The sequence below is a fragment of the Equus przewalskii genome, chromosome 3 (genome assembly GCF_037783145.1).
Source record: "Equus przewalskii isolate Varuska chromosome 3, EquPr2, whole genome shotgun sequence".
NCBI classification, from domain to species: Eukaryota; Metazoa; Chordata; class Mammalia; order Perissodactyla; family Equidae; genus Equus; species Equus przewalskii.
In genome coordinates, this window is record NC_091833.1 from 59,991,314 (window position 1) to 60,008,538 (window position 17,225).

General features: G+C 40.3%; 2 protein-coding genes across 7 annotated transcripts in view; one reads left to right on the forward strand and one right to left on the reverse strand.

Annotated features, from left to right (window-relative positions):
- Nucleotides 1-6,927, reverse strand: part of ART3 (ADP-ribosyltransferase 3 (inactive)) — a 118,724-nt gene extending 111,797 nt beyond the window's left edge. For 4 of the 6 annotated variants that reach the window (XM_070614623.1, XM_070614620.1, XM_070614627.1 and 1 more), the window contains exon 1: nt 6,723-6,892. The gene's annotated coding sequence lies outside the window, so the exon portion shown is untranslated. Of the gene's footprint in view, nt 1-6,722 lie in introns of all 6 variants that reach the window. The other 2 variants (XM_008537199.2, XM_070614625.1) reach the window with 2 other exon arrangements.
- Nucleotides 6,928-10,803: 3,876 nt separating this feature from the next.
- Nucleotides 10,804-16,906, forward strand: CXCL9 (C-X-C motif chemokine ligand 9). The gene is made up of 4 exons (XM_008537205.2): nt 10,804-10,993; nt 12,111-12,237; nt 13,490-13,574; nt 14,680-16,906. The coding sequence occupies exons 1-4, from the start codon at nt 10,858-10,860 to the stop codon at nt 14,782-14,784; spliced, it is 453 nt and encodes a 150-aa protein (XP_008535427.2). The 5' UTR covers nt 10,804-10,857; the 3' UTR covers nt 14,785-16,906.
- Nucleotides 16,907-17,225: the final 319 nt, after the last annotated feature.

Sequence of the window (17,225 nt, forward strand, 5' to 3'; positions counted from 1 at the left end):
AAATTTAAAATCAGGGGTCAGCCCCATGGTGTAGTGGTTAAGTTCAGTGCACTCCACTTCGGCATCCTGAGTTCCAGGTTCGGATCCCAGGAACGGACCTACACCACTCATCAGCCATGCTGAGGCAGTGACACACATACAAAGTAGAGGAGAAGTGCCACAGATGTTAGCTCAGGGCTAACCTTCCTCAGCAAAAAAAAGAAAAATTCCAACCAAAGAAAGAACAAATGAATTTTCACAAATGACATGAGAGTAACTACAAAGCCTAATTAACAAATACCACAATACCAAAGTAAGATAGGAAGAATATATCCACAATGGCAGATATCATAACATGAGATGAAACTGCTAGAGCACAAATTTCACCATCATTCCTACCAGGAGAAGTACCTTTGAATCTTGAAGGAAGGGGCAAATATAGTTTGAAAATCCACGGGGCCAGCCTGGTGGCGTAGTGGTTACGTTCGCATGCTCTGCTTCTGTGGCTCGGGATTTCCTGACTTGGATCCAGGCGTGGACCTATGCACTACTTATCAAGCCATGCCGTAGCAGGCGTCCCACATATTAAATAGAAGAAGATGGGCACACATGTTAGCTCAGGGCCACGCTTTCTCAGCAAAAAGAGGAGGACTGGCAGTGCATGTGAGCTCAGGGCTAATCTTCCTCAAAAAAAAAAAAAAAAAGAAAAAGAAAAGGAAATCCACATTCAATTTTGTAATTTTAAAAACAAAACAATAACAACTATTATTTTTGTAATAAAAACTACAAAAAACAAAGTTTATACAATCCTCTTGGTAGGTGAGGAGTCTCAGAAGATAGAATGAAAAAGTTTCTAGATTAAGCTTTACTATTAATGCAATATAATAACATTTGTTTCTTAAAAACATAATAGGCATTTTTTGTTTCAAGGGAAGTATATGTTTTATTTTAAAATCAAGTTTGATTTTGTGATACTACAGTACAATACAAAAGGGACTCTTAGTTCCAAAAAGCTAACTTTTGTTGCATCTGCTATTTCCTTTATTTCATGACCTGTGGATTCTCTTGACTTTGCAAGGTAGAAAACAAGAGCATTTTCAAAATAAGCCCATTTAGATTCTGATGAGGAACCATTAAGTGGTGGGATCAGAAGGTAATGCTTATTAAGTTGTGGACAAAGATATACAAAAAAGGAAACAAAATCTTTACTTATTTCAGGTAGGAATTAAGTATATACTACAAAGGATGAGATCTAACTTCCTCATTTTGAGAGGAGATATCCAAAAGTAATTTTTGGAATTCAACTTTGATTCAGCTCTCAAAGATAACTTCCTGAAATTTACTTTGAATAAATTTTACCCTAACACACATGAGCAGTCTTTGTGTGTCATTCTACTTCTATTGACCTTTATTTACAGAGATATGTCAGGTTACTGGTTGACCACAGAGAAAATGAAAGAGAAATTTCAGTGACCACACATAACAAGGAATATCAGTTTGCAAAAATATTTGTATAAGTCACAAATAGATGGTTCCAGCCATCAACAAGCAAAATCAACAATCCCTGAGGAGTAGGAGAATCAGATTTCCAGAGTTACCATATTATAATATTCAGAGTGTCTGGTTTTCAACAACAAAAAGTCACAAAGCATACAAAGAAACAGGAAAATATGGCCCAGTCCAAGGGAGAGAATAAACTGACAGAAAACCATGCCTGAGGAAGCCCAGATACTCATTGGACTTACTAGACAAGAACATTAAATCAACTGTATTAAATATGCTCGAAGAGCAAAAGGAAACCATGTACAAAGAATAAAAGGAAACTGGAAACACAATGTGTGAACAAAACAAGAATATCAAGAAAGACACAGAAATTATAAAAACGAGCCAAACAAAAATTCTGGAGCTCAAAAGCAAAAAACTGGATTGAAAAACTCACTAAAGGGGTTCACCAGCTGTTTTGAGCCAGGAGAAGAAAGAATCAGCAAATGTGAAGATAGGAAAATTGAAATTACCGAGTCTGAGGAGGAGAAAGAAAAAAAAGAATAAAGATAAGTGAACAGAGCCTAAGGGATGTATGGGATATCATCAAGTGAACCAAGATAATCATAATGCAAGTCCCAGAAGAAGACAAAGAGAGAAAGGGGCAGAAAGAATATTCGCAGACGTAATGGCCAAAAACTTCCCAAATCTGATGGAATACATGAATCTACACGTCCAAGAAGCTCAATGAACTCCAAGCAGGATAAATTTAAAGAGATTCACACTGAGATACATAATAGTCAAACTGTCAAAACTCAGAGACAGAGAGAATCTCAAAAGCATCAAGAGAAGTGACTCGTCACTAAGTAGCGATTCTCAATAAGACTAACAGCTGATTTCTCATCAGAAACCATGGAGGCCAGAAGGCAGTGGGATGACATATTTAAGATGTTGAAAGAAAGAAAAATCTGTCAACCAAGAATTCTATATCTGGCAAAACTAGCCTTCAAGAATGAAGACGAAATGAAGACATTTCCAGGTGAGGAGAAGCTAAATGAGTTCAGTACCAATAGACTTGTCCTACAAGAAATCTTAAAGGGAGTCCTTCAGGCTAAAATGAAAGGACACCAGACAGTAAACTGAAGCAGAATGAATAGAAAACACACCAAAGTTAACTACACAGTGATGAAGGAGGAGAAAACGGAGAAGGAAAGATGGAGGGAAAAAGAGGCGAAAGAGGAGGAGAAGCAGCAGTAGCAGCAGTGGTGGTGGTGGCAGTGGCAGCAACAGCAGCAGCCACCATTGCCAGTGCCTAAGCTATACTGCTGGAAAGGGAGGCCATATGGAGGAGTCTTCAGGGACCATTTAATAGCCTGGGCTATTCCACTGGAGAAAGAGGCCACATGGAGGAGGCCTGTGATGTCATTTTGTACATCCAACCCAGTCAGGCCTTCAGATGACTCCAGCCCCAGCCACTATCTGATTATAAGTGGAGACAAATCATTATTTAACAAACTTTGGTGGAAGAGTTAGATGTTAATTTGGAGATCAAGTAACTTAAATCCACACTTTATACAATATCTGGCAAGAATTCATAGTCTGAAATAATCAACTATAGAATATCTAAATATTATAGAAATAAATAGTGGAAGCATAAAGGGTACAACTTCTTAAGTTGAATAAACACACAGCCCATAAACCAGCAATTCCACTTCTAGTAATACACTCAACAGAAATGCATATATATGTGCACCAAAAGATATGCACAAGAACACTCATAACAGCAATATTCATTTTAGCCCAAAATGAGAAACAGTCAAAATGTCCATCAACTGGATATATACCTTGTGGTACAGTCATACAATGGAATACTATAAAGCAATTAAAATGAACAAACCACTCCTCCATGCATGACATGGAAGAATCTCAGAAATATAATATTTAGTGAAAGGAATGAGACACTAAATAGGATATCGCATATAATGCCATGTATATAGTTCAAAAATAGGCAACAGTCATCTATGATATGAGTGACCTTTGGGGAAGAAGGGAAGTTCACTGACACTTGGTGAAAATTTACTGAGCCATACAGGTGTACTTTTCTATACATGTACATATATATTTTTTTTTTTGCCTGTATACAGGTATTAGTTAGCTAGGGCTGTCATAACAAAAAACACAGGTTGTGTGGCTTAAGCAACAGAAATTTATTTTCTCACAATTCTAAAGACTGGAAGTCCAAGATCAAGGAGTTGACAGGGTCGGTTTCTTCTGAGACCTCTCTCCTTGACTTGCTGATGGCTGTCTTCTCCCTGTGTCTCCAAATTGTCTTCTCTGTACATGTCTGTGTCCTAATGTCTTCTTATAAGGACACTAGTTGTAATGGACTAGGGCCCACCCTAACGACCTCATTTTAACTTAATTACCTCCTTAAAAACCCTATCTCTAAATACCATCACATTCTGAAGTACTGGGAGTTAGAACTTCAACATATGAATTTGGGAGGGACAGAAATCAGCCTATAACATGTTATACTTCAGTAAAAAATTATGCAAGAAGTGAAGGAAACAAAATAGAAAAACCAGATATTTTAACTGAAAATGGATTAAAGCTTCCTATTCAAAATATGTAAAGAATTGACATACATTTATAAAGCTAATACCCTGACTCCACTTGACAAGTGACCTTGAAAAGGCGGAAGATGCAGATATTAAGCCAACACAAACTAAAACGTCAATAGGTAAAGAAATTTAAATAAACACTGATCTCAGGTGCCAAGTTTCACATGTTAAATGAACAAAAGTAAATACAAATGACAAGAGGATTAGGAAAGCAGTACATATACATACAGACAGGGGCATAACAAATAGGTCTAATATTTCTGGCAAGTAATCCGCCAAAATGTTACAGAAAATATAAAAATGTTTTTAAGTCTTTGTCTCTACACTTCCAAAGAAGGAAAATATCCCAAGAAAGTAAAATCTTTGAAAATATAACAAGAGCATTTGTTGCATTACTGAAATAACAGAAACAACTCCAATGCCCAGGACTCAGCGCAAACAAACGACAAATACGAAGAGCTATTTTTTAAAATATATGAACTATCTAGGTACAAGGAAATGTTTATGTAAAATAAAATTAAAAGATACTGTTTAGTGACAAGGGTCAGATGTAGATACATGTGTGTATGTGTTTATAATCTCCTTGTGTCACTCCCTTGGTTAAAATCCTTCAATGTTTCCTCACTACGTAGGGATTTACAAGGCCCTTCATCCTACGGTTCCTGCTGCATTTCTAGCCTCGTTTCTCACCACCCCCCCATTATCACTTTACCCTTCATCCTCGCCAAAGTTCTCGTAGTTTCTGATATTTGGCATACTTTCTGATGCCTCCTGTTCAGGATGCCTCCCCTCTCCTAGTAACAAATTCCAACCAACTCTCCTTTCCAGACCTAATTCAAACAGCTGTGTCTGAGCTCAGTCAGCCAGAGCTGTGACCTTCTCCGCGCCTCCAACAACCGTGTACTACCCTTTATCATAAACTTCTAATTAATCACAGCATCTAATTGCTGATTTACATGCTGCTTTCCCCCCCTAAACTGTGACTTCTTTGAGGGCAGAGATTATTCATATTCATGAATATTTGTGTCCTCAGAGTCTAGAATCATAATAAAAGCTTGATGAACGAAATAAGTGAATGATAAACAATAAAAGAAAGGTGTCAAGAACATGGATTTTTTTCCTCTAAAGTTACTTACATAAGCAATTTTAATATAAATCACTTTAAATAAATACAGCTATTTTAAACAAAAATATTTTCTCCCTTTTCAGGATCATTTTTCTTCAAGTGAGGCTGCAGCTTCTTAATGACTATGGTTACATGTCATCAGACTATAAGCTGATTTGCCAAAAGTCACAGAGCAAAAATGTTGTATTACTGCCAACATTGAGCCACAGCTGTTCTTTAAATGATGTCCTGACATTCCCTCTCAGGATAATTTGTTCACAGATTTAATCCAGTCCTTAAACTTTAGACAAAAAATATAAACCAGGAGGCCAGAAATTGAGATGAATAAAGGAAGAACAGATTCCTTTCTCTTTGTTACCTGAGACGCAGCCAGGATATGAAACCCCCCCACGACTCTGATGCGCTCGCAGCCAGCTGACCCTATAATACTTTGGAAGGAAGGGTTGACTCCCTGCATGGGGAGAAAAGACGGAAAGAGAAGAATCAGAATGCCAAGGAGGGGCTTCTGAGACTTTCCAGAAATAACCCCCGTACAAGTCAGCGTTCTTTAACACTAGCAGGAGCTGCAGCCAGGAGGGAAAGTCCATCCTGTGAGAAACAGGCCGGGAGGTTTCACTCTGAGAGAAACTTCCCCTTTCCCGACTGAACGGGACGACTCTCATTTTCACTGTGACAGCGTGTCACGCGGTGGCTATCCCCAAGCAGAGCACCCCGGCTCCAGAACCGCAACCGCGGAAGGCGCCTGGGCGGACACGTGAGAACAGCAGGCTGCTCTGCAAGGCTGGAGGGTGACATCAGCGTTCAGCTCCTCGGGGACAGGAACTGGAATTTTTTGAGGCAAAAAGGTCAAAACTGTGTCCGAAGGGAAACTGGGAATTAACCTGTTGGCCAACAGCCGCAGATGCTCCTTGGCCGCCTGCCCAGGGCCGTGGGAAAGCCCGCAGCAGCCTCTCACGAGCTTTCCGTTTCTCCTAAAAGCCCTGCCTGGCCAGAAACGCCGCTGCGGCGGGGGGTCGTCTGTCCTCCCGCCCGGGCAGAAACACGCTTCCTCTCGGCGTTTTCAAGACAGCTTCCACCGGGAGGCCTGGGAGGCAGCGCCAGCCGAGGCCGGGCTGACGGCGGCCCCCGCCTCGACGTCCACAGGCCGCGCAACCCCCTCAGCGGGACCTAGAGGGTCCCCTCACTCTGCTTGTTACCCCAGAAAAGCAGCCCTTCTGGATAACAAACAAGGCCGCGCCCTCAGTGACTCCTAACTGTCCCCCACACCTCCTTCCTCCTGTCCAAAAGGCCTCTGTCCCCGTCCCCGCGGCCCACGGTCGCAGGACCCTCCCAGGCCTCGCCATGCGGCCGCCGCCCCGCGACCAGGCCCTTTCTGAGGGCGCCGTTCGCTCCAGCCTCAACCCGGGCCTCGTGGGGAAACTGCAAACAGGCCGTTCCCGGCCGCCCCCTCGGCTCCGGAGGCTGTGGGACGGCCAGGGGGCGGAGGGGACAGGGCCGAGGGGCACCACCACTACCTTTCCCTCCCAAGCGCGTCTTCGGTGAGGTCAGCGCAGACAGCACGGACACCCAGCTGTGGCGCGAGCAGAGGAAGCTGTGGCTGTAGCCTCGCAACTGAAGGTTCTGGAAGCTGGCAAGCTGGGCATGCGCAGTGTGCGCACCTCAGCCTGAGGAGGTCGCCTGCTCTGCCCCCTGCGGAGCCAGGCGGCGCTGCGCAGGCGCGACGCTGAACCGGGCTGGGGAAGCAGCGTTGCCTCGTTCCTTCGCTCGCGCCTCTACGTGGATTTACTGAGCGCCTACTGTGTGCCTGGTCGTGTGCTCACGCTGCGGTCACACGTGAACCCCTACAGCCTTCCTTGTTTCAGTAGCAGAGGGGGATGGTAACCACAGGATTGCAGATGAAACTAACATGGCCTTCGGTATGGGCTGAGTGAGGCAGACGTGCGGTGACATCGGGCACAAGGTGGGGGACCTGACCGAGTCTGGGGATCGGGAAAGTCTTCGGAAATAATGGCAACCTGGATATCGAAGGTGGGTAAAGTTACTAAGCAGTAGGTTAGCGCACAGCATTCCAGGCAGGGAAGCAGCATGAGCAAAAACAGTGCAATGGCAAGGAGCACTACCCCTTTGAGGAACTGAGGGAAGAAAGGATGGTGGACCGGAGAGTTATGCTAGCAGAGGCTAGAAAGGTGGGCAAGGGCAGACCATGCTGGGCCTTAGTCTTTATCCTAAGAAGTTTCCATCTTCCTTTCCTTGCTAGAAAGAATGATCGCTAGCTCTATGTCACTTTGCAGTTCACAATACATTGTTGCCATTAATTTTAACAACCTGTGAGGTCAGTAATAGTTTTTTCAGTTGAGGGAACTGAGGCTTACAGAAGTATTTTGCACACAATCATTAAGTAGCAAAACTCGGACCTGAACCCAGCTCCACTCAATATATGGTCACAATCATTACCAAAATTAAGCATAATCGAACAAATAAGCTGTATCAAAGGTCACCACAAGTTTTCTTCAAAAAGAATTATGTATTGTATGTAAGCATTAATAGTCCATCTAGAAACTGGTCCAAAATGTGCATCATATGGCAGAAAATGCTATTATCTGTTCCCCCCGTTACTCTACAGCATGTATTCTCAATTGGGAGAGGAGGAGATTGCCCTCAAGGAGACAAAAATTGGTTCCTGGGGGGCTAAAAAAATCTTAGATATTACAGTGGTTAGTAGTCCACTGACATTCAACCTTACCCAACACAATCTTAATATTTAATTTTTCTCTTTAGGGAGAAATTAAATTTCTAAATGAAATTTAATTTATCTCAGGAGAGACAATAATGAGAAAAAGGTCAAGAAACATTGTTCTGTGGTAATGGAACCTCCAGATTTTAGTGGATCAACCAAAATAAAGATCACATTTCTTAACTTCCCCTGCAGCTAGGTGTGGCCATATAAATAAATTCTGGCCCGTGGGAGGTGATGGAAAGTGGTGCGTACAACTTCCAGGATAGGTCTAAAAGTGAGGGACAAGCCATTTTTCTGCCCTCTCACCATCCTGTGCTTGGCAGGTTGACATGGTTGCAAGTCCCCTTGGGTCATGTGAATGAGGACAGTAACCTAGAAATGGCTGTAAAGCAACAAGATAGAAGGAGCCTGGGAGAACTCATGGAGCAGAACCACCATAAAAGCCCTAGTCCACCTGCTTCTGTCAGGGAGAGATACACTTCTGTTAGCCACTATTAATTTGGGTCTCTGGCACATGCAACTGATCCCTTACTCTTTATTTTATTATTGTCATAAAAAACACATAACATCAAATTTACCATCTTAACGATTTCTAAGTGTATGGTTAAGTAGTGTTAAGTATATTCACATTGTTGTACAACAGATCTCTAGAACTTTTTCATCTTGCAACACTGAAACTCTATACCCATTAAAGACTTATTTTGCCTCACCCATTCTCCCAGCCCTTGGCAACCACCTTTCTACTTTCTGTTTCTAAAATATGACTTTTGATACTTCGTGTGAGTATCTGTCCTTTTGTGACTGGCTTATTTCGCTTAGCATAATATTCTCCAGGTTCATCCATGTTGTAGCATGTGACAAGAATTCCTTCTTTTAAAGGCTGCATAAGATTCCATTGTGTGTATATACCACATTTTCTTTATCCATTCATCTGTCAAAGGACATTTGGGTTGCTTCACCTCTTAGCTATTGTGAACAATGCTGCAATGAACATGGGTGTGTGAATATCTCTTCGAGAGCCTGCTTTGAGTTTTGGGGGGCATTGCTGGATCATATGGTAATTCTATTTTTTTTTTTTAAGATTGGCACCTGAGGTAATGTCTGTTGTCAATCTTTTTTCTCCTTCTTCTTCTTCTTCTTCTCCCTAAAGCCACCAGTACATAGTTGATATTCTAGTTGTAGGTCCTTCTGGTTGTGCTATGTGGGATGCTGCCTCAGCACGGCCTGAGGAGCAGTGCCATGTCCACGCCCAGGATCAGAACCAGCGAAACCCTGGGCCACCGAAGCGGAGCGCGCAAACTCTACCACTTGCTGTGGGGCTGGCCCCTGATAATTTTTTTGAAGAACTGCCATGCTGTTTTTCATAATGGCGGCACCATTTTACATTCCCACCAACAGTGTACAGAAGTTCCAACTTCTCCACAAACTTGTCAACACTTATTATTTTCTGTTTTTTGATAATGTCATCCTGATTGGTATCAGGTGGTTTTGATTTGCGTTTCCCTAATGAACAGTGATGTTGAGCATCTTTTCATGTGCTTCTTGGCCATTTGTATATCTTCTTTAGAGAAATGTCTATCAAGTCTTTCCCACTTTTCAATTGGATTATTTGAGTTTCTTTGTTGTTGTGTTGCAGAGGTTACTTATATATTCTGGCTATTAACTCCTTATTAGAAAATGATTTGCAATTATTTTCTCTTGTTCTGTAGGTTGCTTTTTCACTCTGTAGATTGTTTTCTTTGATGCGTAGAAGTTTTTAAGTGTGACGTAGTCCCATTTGTCTATTTTCAACTGATTCCTTATTCTAACTAATCTAACCATTAAAAAAAATAATGAACGGTAGTATCAATGGTATAAAAAACAAAATGAGCTTACTACAGTAGAAAACTGAGGAAATTAAGATGCTTTTTAATTTATTTTGATTGTTTAAGATTGTTGAGTAGGCAATATAAGAAAAGATAAATGTAGGGGCCAGCCCAGTGGTGCAGTGGTTAAGTGTGCACATTCCACTTTGGAGGCCTAGGATTCTCCAGTTCAGATCCCGGGTGCGGACATGGCACCGCTTGGAAAGCCATGCTGCGGTAGGCATCCCACATATAAAGTGGAGGAAGATGGGCACCATGTTAGCTCAGGGCCAGTCTTCCGCAGCAAAAAGAGGAGGATTGGCAGCAGATGTTAGCTAAGGGCTGATCTTCCTCAAAAAAAATTTAATTAAAATTAAAATTAAAAAAATTTTTAAAAAAGGAAAAGATAAATGTAGGGGCCAGCCCAGCGGCACAGCAGTTAAGTTCACATGTTCCGCTTCGGTGGCCTGGGGTTCACCGGTTCAGATCCCAGGTGCAGACATGGCACTGCTTGGCAAGCCATGCTGTGGTAGGCATCCCACATATAAAGTAGAGGAAGATGGGCATGGATGTTAGCTCAGGGCCAGTCTTCCTCAGCAAAAAAAAAAGAGGAAGATTGGCAGCAGATGTTAGCTCTGGGCTAATCTTCCTCAAAAAAGAAAGAAAAGATAAATGTAACCATGTGTTATACAGGAGGATATTTTATAAATAGTGAGGAAATTTGAAAAGTATATTACTTATCTGGACTTAATAGTTCCCATCTGGAAAGCATATCTCCAACCCTTGTTGTATGATATTATATTCATTATATAACCTATTCTTCACCCAGGTAAACAGCTGTAAGTGTGCTAAAGGCTGACAGTGATGCTGGTTTCACATCTCTTACTATAAACCACCCATTTATGTGAAATTGAAATGAAGTATGCAGAAATTCCCTTGGATCTGAGAGTAGGATTTCCCCCAGCACAATTAAGTTTGTGGTCAGTTTAGCTAGATCAGCTAAGAACACCAGCCAATCAGAGTTTAGGAGGGAAATGGACTTCCTAAATAAATGTGATTTCCAAGAGCATGTTCTCTAAAAAATTTCTCAGGCGTGAAATCCAATACAGAAGTGACTCAGAGAAACTCCATTCTACCACTATGAAGAAAAGTGGTGTTCCTTTCGTTTTGGGTATCATCTTCCTGACTCTGATTGGAGTTCAAGGTAAGGGCCTCTGAGTTATATCAGGTTAATTAAGTCAGAGATATCAATCACTATAAAAGCCTCTTGATTTGCTCAGTAAATGTGATTGCTTTGTATGCATTGGAATGTGATGTGAGTCACTCATAAAAGCTTCTCGGTGACGTGATCGATTATCCAAAGTTCATATCTTGGACCTGCCAAGACAAACACAGACTTCTTGGTCTAGGTGTGTCAGTTGCTGGCATGTAGGAAGTGTTCAATAAACATGTGTTGAACTGGGTGATAATAAGATGAAAAACTCTGTCTCCTAAACTATTTTTGTCACCCTGATGTGTTGTTTCTTGATAAGTATGTCTGTGGTTAACCAATTAAGGATCTGATAATCAGAGAGGTTGTCCCTAATCTGTTTACTAACTACCTTTGTTACCCTGGGCAAATTAGTGAACTTTTCTAGACTTCAGTTTCCTCAGCTGTAAAATGGAGATTTTTATAGTTATGCTTTTTCTACCTACCACACAATGCATGGCATATAGTAAGCACTGAGTAAATATATGTTGAATGAATAAAAGAATTAAGGAATGAAGATCATGTATTTTAAAGAGTTTTTAAAAATTTAAAGCACTATTGAAAAGCAAGGCAGTGGGGAGCATGAGGATGGTGGTGGTAATTGGTTATTATAAGTGGAGCTCTCTCTCCAAACCAACAACAACTCTATTCCACTGAGGTCGGATAATAAATGGCTTTAGGAGTTGCTTAAGAAACTGCGGTCCGCATAGCACACATGAATTAGGTATCTGTGTGTCTGAGCTGTCATAGGCATTTATTAGATATTGTGAAAATGTCTTTTCCTAAGGTTGTAAGGTATGGTAGTTAAGAGCAATGCCTTTGAACTCAAAGAGATCTGCACTGAAACCCTGCACCTGCTCCCTAAAAGCTGAATGACTTTGTTCTTTACTTAACTTCTCTGAACCTTGGCTTCATCTGTAAAATGGAGATAATACCAACTTCAAAAGTTTGTGGTAATGATTAACAGACACTCAGTAAATGATAGTCTAAGTCAAATGTATCATTTTGATGGATCACCTAAATTGAGACATTACGTTAAATCAGTGTGTTCTTTTTTTTCTCTTTCCCTTAGGAGCTCCAGTAATGAGGAAGGGACGCTGTTCCTGCATCAAGACCAGCCAAGGGACGATCCGCCCAAAACTGTTAAAGGACCTTAAACAGTTTGCTCCAAGCCCTTCTTGTGAGACAACTGAAATCATGTAAGTAAAAACTTATCCAAGTCACATGCACCGTATTGGCAGGAACGTTAAATTTAGTGTGAATATTACCCTCAGTACGCTTGCCCATACAGACACTTAAAGTTCAGATGGCTGCCCCTCCATAAATCTGGTACTTCTTTCTTTTCTTCTAAAAGACAAGGAATTTCTGGTAGAGATTAGGAAGCAAAGATGATATATTACCAAAGTAATATATGTTTATTGTAGAAAATGTTTAATGCAGATAATCCAAAAGAAGAAAATAAAAATCATTTATAATCCTACCATCCAGTGACAAATACTGTTAAGCCCTTGGTATATAGTTTTCCAAATCTGTCTCATTTGCTTTGTGTGTACATATATAGGCACAAGATATATATACATATATTTATATACGCAATATAGATACACAAAGATAAAGTCTTACATTACATACTGTTTTATAATCGTTTTCATTAACACTATATCGTGAACATTTTCTCATGTCAGTAAATCTTCTGTAATAACACCTTTTTTTCTAGTAATGTCATTTTTAATAGCCAAATTGTATTTCATCATATGGATGTACCATAATCTAATGAACTATGCCTAAATGTAGGTTACTTCCAATTTTTCTATTGAAATTGAACTGCTATTGTGGCAATATTGTCTCTCTAATTCCTCTTAATAATTCCTTTTGTAAGATTAGAATTGCTAGGTTAAAGGATATGCATATTTCAAGTCTTTTGAAACCTAAATCAAGGATGATATGTACAAAAAAATCTTTACATTATTCCTAGAATTCAACTGTAAGTAATTTATAAAAATTCAACCACTCTGTTAATCTTGTCTTAGGAAAACATTTTATTATGTTTTAAGTAGTTTCATTAGAAAATTTAGCAAGATTCATGCTTATTTTCATTGTTTATGCAAAAAAAAAAAAGGAGATATATTGACAACTTTCTGTTTTGCTTCTCCACTTAAGCATAAATAACGATTTTCACACAACAAAACAAATATCCTTAGACATAAGTTTCTCCCATTGCATATACCTTTTGGATTTTTCAAAATTGGGGTTATAGGCTATCCTAGAAATTTATCTAAGTCCCCTCACTCACTTAGAAAATTAAAAGGCAGGAAAAAGACTGGAAGTCTCAGATGCTTATAGTGTTGACACAAATACATTCTAGTTGGGGACTTGAATTCTGGGGGTAAGACGAAGCATTTAAATTATTGAAAGTCAAAAAAAAAAGTCTCATTGCTGTTTCCTTGGCAGTGCTACAATGAAGAATGGAGACCAAACATGTCTAAACCCAGATTCAGCAGAAGTGAAAGAATTAATTAAAGAGTGGGAGAAACAGGTTGGTGAAAAGGAGAAAGAAAATTTTCTTTCTTTTAGAAATTAACTGTGGAAGACAAAGTCTCTATGTAGTTCTTTTAAGGATACATTTTTCATTCATATTATTATGCTCCTATGTTTTTCCTAGAATGTTGTCATCCCCTTGAGGTATAATTGTATTCTTGCATATAGTATCAGTTGGGTATCTCCCCCACTAGAATCTGTGTTCCGTGAGGGTATGGAGCTTGTCTTTCTTGTTTAATACAGTAAATATGTATTGAATTGAATGGTTGACCTGTAGGATAGAAAGGTAATAAGATATAGTCCCTTCCTGCTGTAGCAAATATGCTAACAATTAATTATAGTACAATGTGAGAAATATAAAATAAAGAAACGTACAAGAATCTTGAAGATCATAGGAGTAATTAACTTTGCTGGAGGGAGGAGCAGGGAGAAAGGTTTAAGGAAGTCTTTTCATATTGGGTGCCACATAATTTGGGTCTTGAAGGCTAAGTAGTTTACCAGGAGGGTAAGGACAGCATGGAAAAAAAGAGTAGAATTATGAGAGAGCTTGCTGTGTTCAGGGAACCTCAAGTGATGTGGCTGGAGTTTGTGTGGAAGGAGTGAAGGGATTGAGGTAGAAAAGCAGACGAGGACAAAGTGCGAAGAATCCTGTATGACATGCTAAGGAGTGAAGTTTGAAGAGGGCCACAGAATATGTAGTTGGGAGCCTGGCTTCTGGAATCTCACAGACAGTGCTCTGCCACATATTAGCTGTGCAACTTTGGGCAAGTCACCCTCTCCAAGCCTCAGTCTCTTTTTGTGTAAAAAGTGCATGATAACAGTATCAACCTCGGATGGTTGTAATTGGGACAGGTGGGTCATAAGCAAGGTTGGAGTGAGGGTTGTAATAAACCAGGAGAATGGACAAAAGAAGACCCATTAGAAGGCTGTTGCCTCCTTCTCAAAGTGAATGAAGTTGAGAGAATCAAAAGGAGCCCCTCTGAGAGTGAGGCAACTTTAAACAGTTTTTGAGACCTGTACGGTCTGGAGAGTCCAATTATAATATAAGGAAGGAAAAATGGTAAGATAAAGAAACATTACCCCTTTTTTTCCTCTCCTCACAGGTCAGCCAAAAGAAAAAGCAAAAGAAAGGGAAAAAACATCAGAAAACCAAGAAATTTCCAAAAGTTAAAAAATGGCAACGTCCTCGTCAAAAGAAGGCTACATAAGCCACCCCTTTACCAACAAGTATTTTCTGTTGAACAGATTCTTTTTAATTATACTGACATAATTTCAAAGAGGGATGCCATCTTAATACATAAGCCTGTGGATTTGACTAGAACATTTAAAGCTTTATTATGAAATTATAATTAAAGCTAGAAAGTGCTTTTAAAATCCAAATGTTAAGAATTGTTAGAGGCTATAGTTTGTCTTTGTTTTTCTGACTCCAACCAACTGAATTTCATCATGCTTAAGACCACAATCTTAGTAACGCCCACATCTAGACAAGTGCCCACACAGCCACATCCCACACACAACAGCTGCCTGGGAAAGCAGCCCTAGGCTCCCCAGGCCACAGACTGCAGTCCCCAGAGAGTATTCTGAGGCACATGTCAGCAAGCCCCAGCCTGTCAGCATGCTGGTAAGCCAAGCAGCTCGGAATCGAGCTGGACCTCACCAAGCTGCCATGGCCATCAGCGTCTGTATTTGAATCAGTCTAGAGGGCTCCCATACAATGTATCCGAGAGACCTATGCCGGTTGTTTCAGGGGACCACCACTGGAGAACACTAGCACTTGGCTTTCAGAACCTTCTGTCTATCTTTTGAGGCCGTGCGACTCCATCTTGCCTGCCCAGGCTGACCACTTTGTTTCTTCTTGTTCCCCTCTGCTTCAGTCCAGCCAGTTCCTCATTGTCCTACCACAGTTCAATGCCTGCCTCTTCTACTACCCTGATCGTGCTCTCATTCACCTGGGTCTACTCCTTTCTCACTCTTTCCCCAACACCCCACAGGAACGCCACCGTCTCCCTACTCATCCTCACTTGATCCAGTCTTCAAGGCTCAGTTTAATACTGCCTCTTAAATAAAACCTTTTGGATACTTGGATTATCTTAAAATTCCTATTTCACTTGTGTTCCATACCACACAGGTGAGCATTTAATTGTTTTCTAATTATTTTTTGTGTCTTTATTCTGTCTCTCCAACTAAATTGTCAGCTCCTTGAGGGCAGGAGCCACAGTTTGTTTCCATGAATCTGCCACAATTCCTAATAGACTATGGAACTAGGTTCTGAATAATTTCTTAATTGCAGTTGTTAGAGATAGGCGGGCAACCAGACCATCTCCTCAGAGCAGGAGCTGGCTATTTACTGGCTACTCCATATTGTCTAACCCCTGGTAAGCTCTTTGACTCATTGTCTTCAGGCCTTTGTCACTGCAGGGACCAGGGGTGATGCAACATCTATGACTTATTATGGCAGGATGTTAACTTGACCTCTCCCAAGAAATACTTAAACATTTGTGGATATTGTTAACTGTTTTCATAAAATATACAGGATTCCTAGAATCATAGAATCTTACAATGCGAAGGGGCTTTAGAGACCAACCAGTGTCCAACCTTTTCCCTCAAAAATTCCTTCAATACCATTCCTGACAAGCCTCAGTTTTCTATGATCTAACAAGAAAGACACCAAGATCCTTTTGAAAACTCATTTTAGGTAGATATGAATTTCATTGTTAGTTTAACTTGTTTCAGAGTCTATAAAGTATTATGATTATTGATTACCACATCAGCTCTCATGAAGAAAGGGGGTGTGGAGTAGCACATCCTGGTAGTGGAGGCCTGGTTGGTGCCCAGTTAGCCTCAGCGGGGCTTGGAAACCCCCTGAAAGAGGAGGTGCAGTGAATTGTGTAGGAGAGGATGTCTTTGGCCAGAATTTAAAGTTAGACCTACTTTCCCAAATTTTGTCACTTCTTACATTGCAGATGATTTTCAGTGCTGCCCAGTGATAATCCCACCAAACAAGATCTTCTCATAAAACTCTTCAGCTCCTTCCATGTAACTCCCCTAAAATATCTAAATGTTTCATAATTGGAGAGTCTGTGACCCAGTTACTATGCATCTCACAGGAAAATTGGACTGTATATAACTAATAACCAAAGACCACATGTTTTGACTAAGTATGACGTATATATATACATGATAATCACTCAGCATTTATATATACATGTATACTCTCTAAGCAAATAATTAAGTTGAAAAAAGTATTAACATATATACTTTGTACTTTGAAATATTTTCTTTGTTAAAAAACAATAGTATCAATAAATGGACCATTTATCAGAAAATAAATCTTGATTTTTTTAACATCTTGAACATGCACCTCAACTATTACATGTTTAACAGTAATTCTCACATGTCCTTATTCATTTGCTCTCATCCTAGATAAGGTGTAATTGAGATAAAGACATGGAAGCCCTTTAAGGGGCTCTTTGGGGACAGAAAAAACTTCTATGGAAAATATGACAACAATGCCTTATAACAACATTGATTTGTAAGAGTTATGTGGAATGCAACTTTTTTCCTAATCCTGAAGGATAATGCTATTCCAATGAGATAGACACCCAGGAAACCAAAAATGTCCTGTTTTCCATATCCTAAAAGTATATAT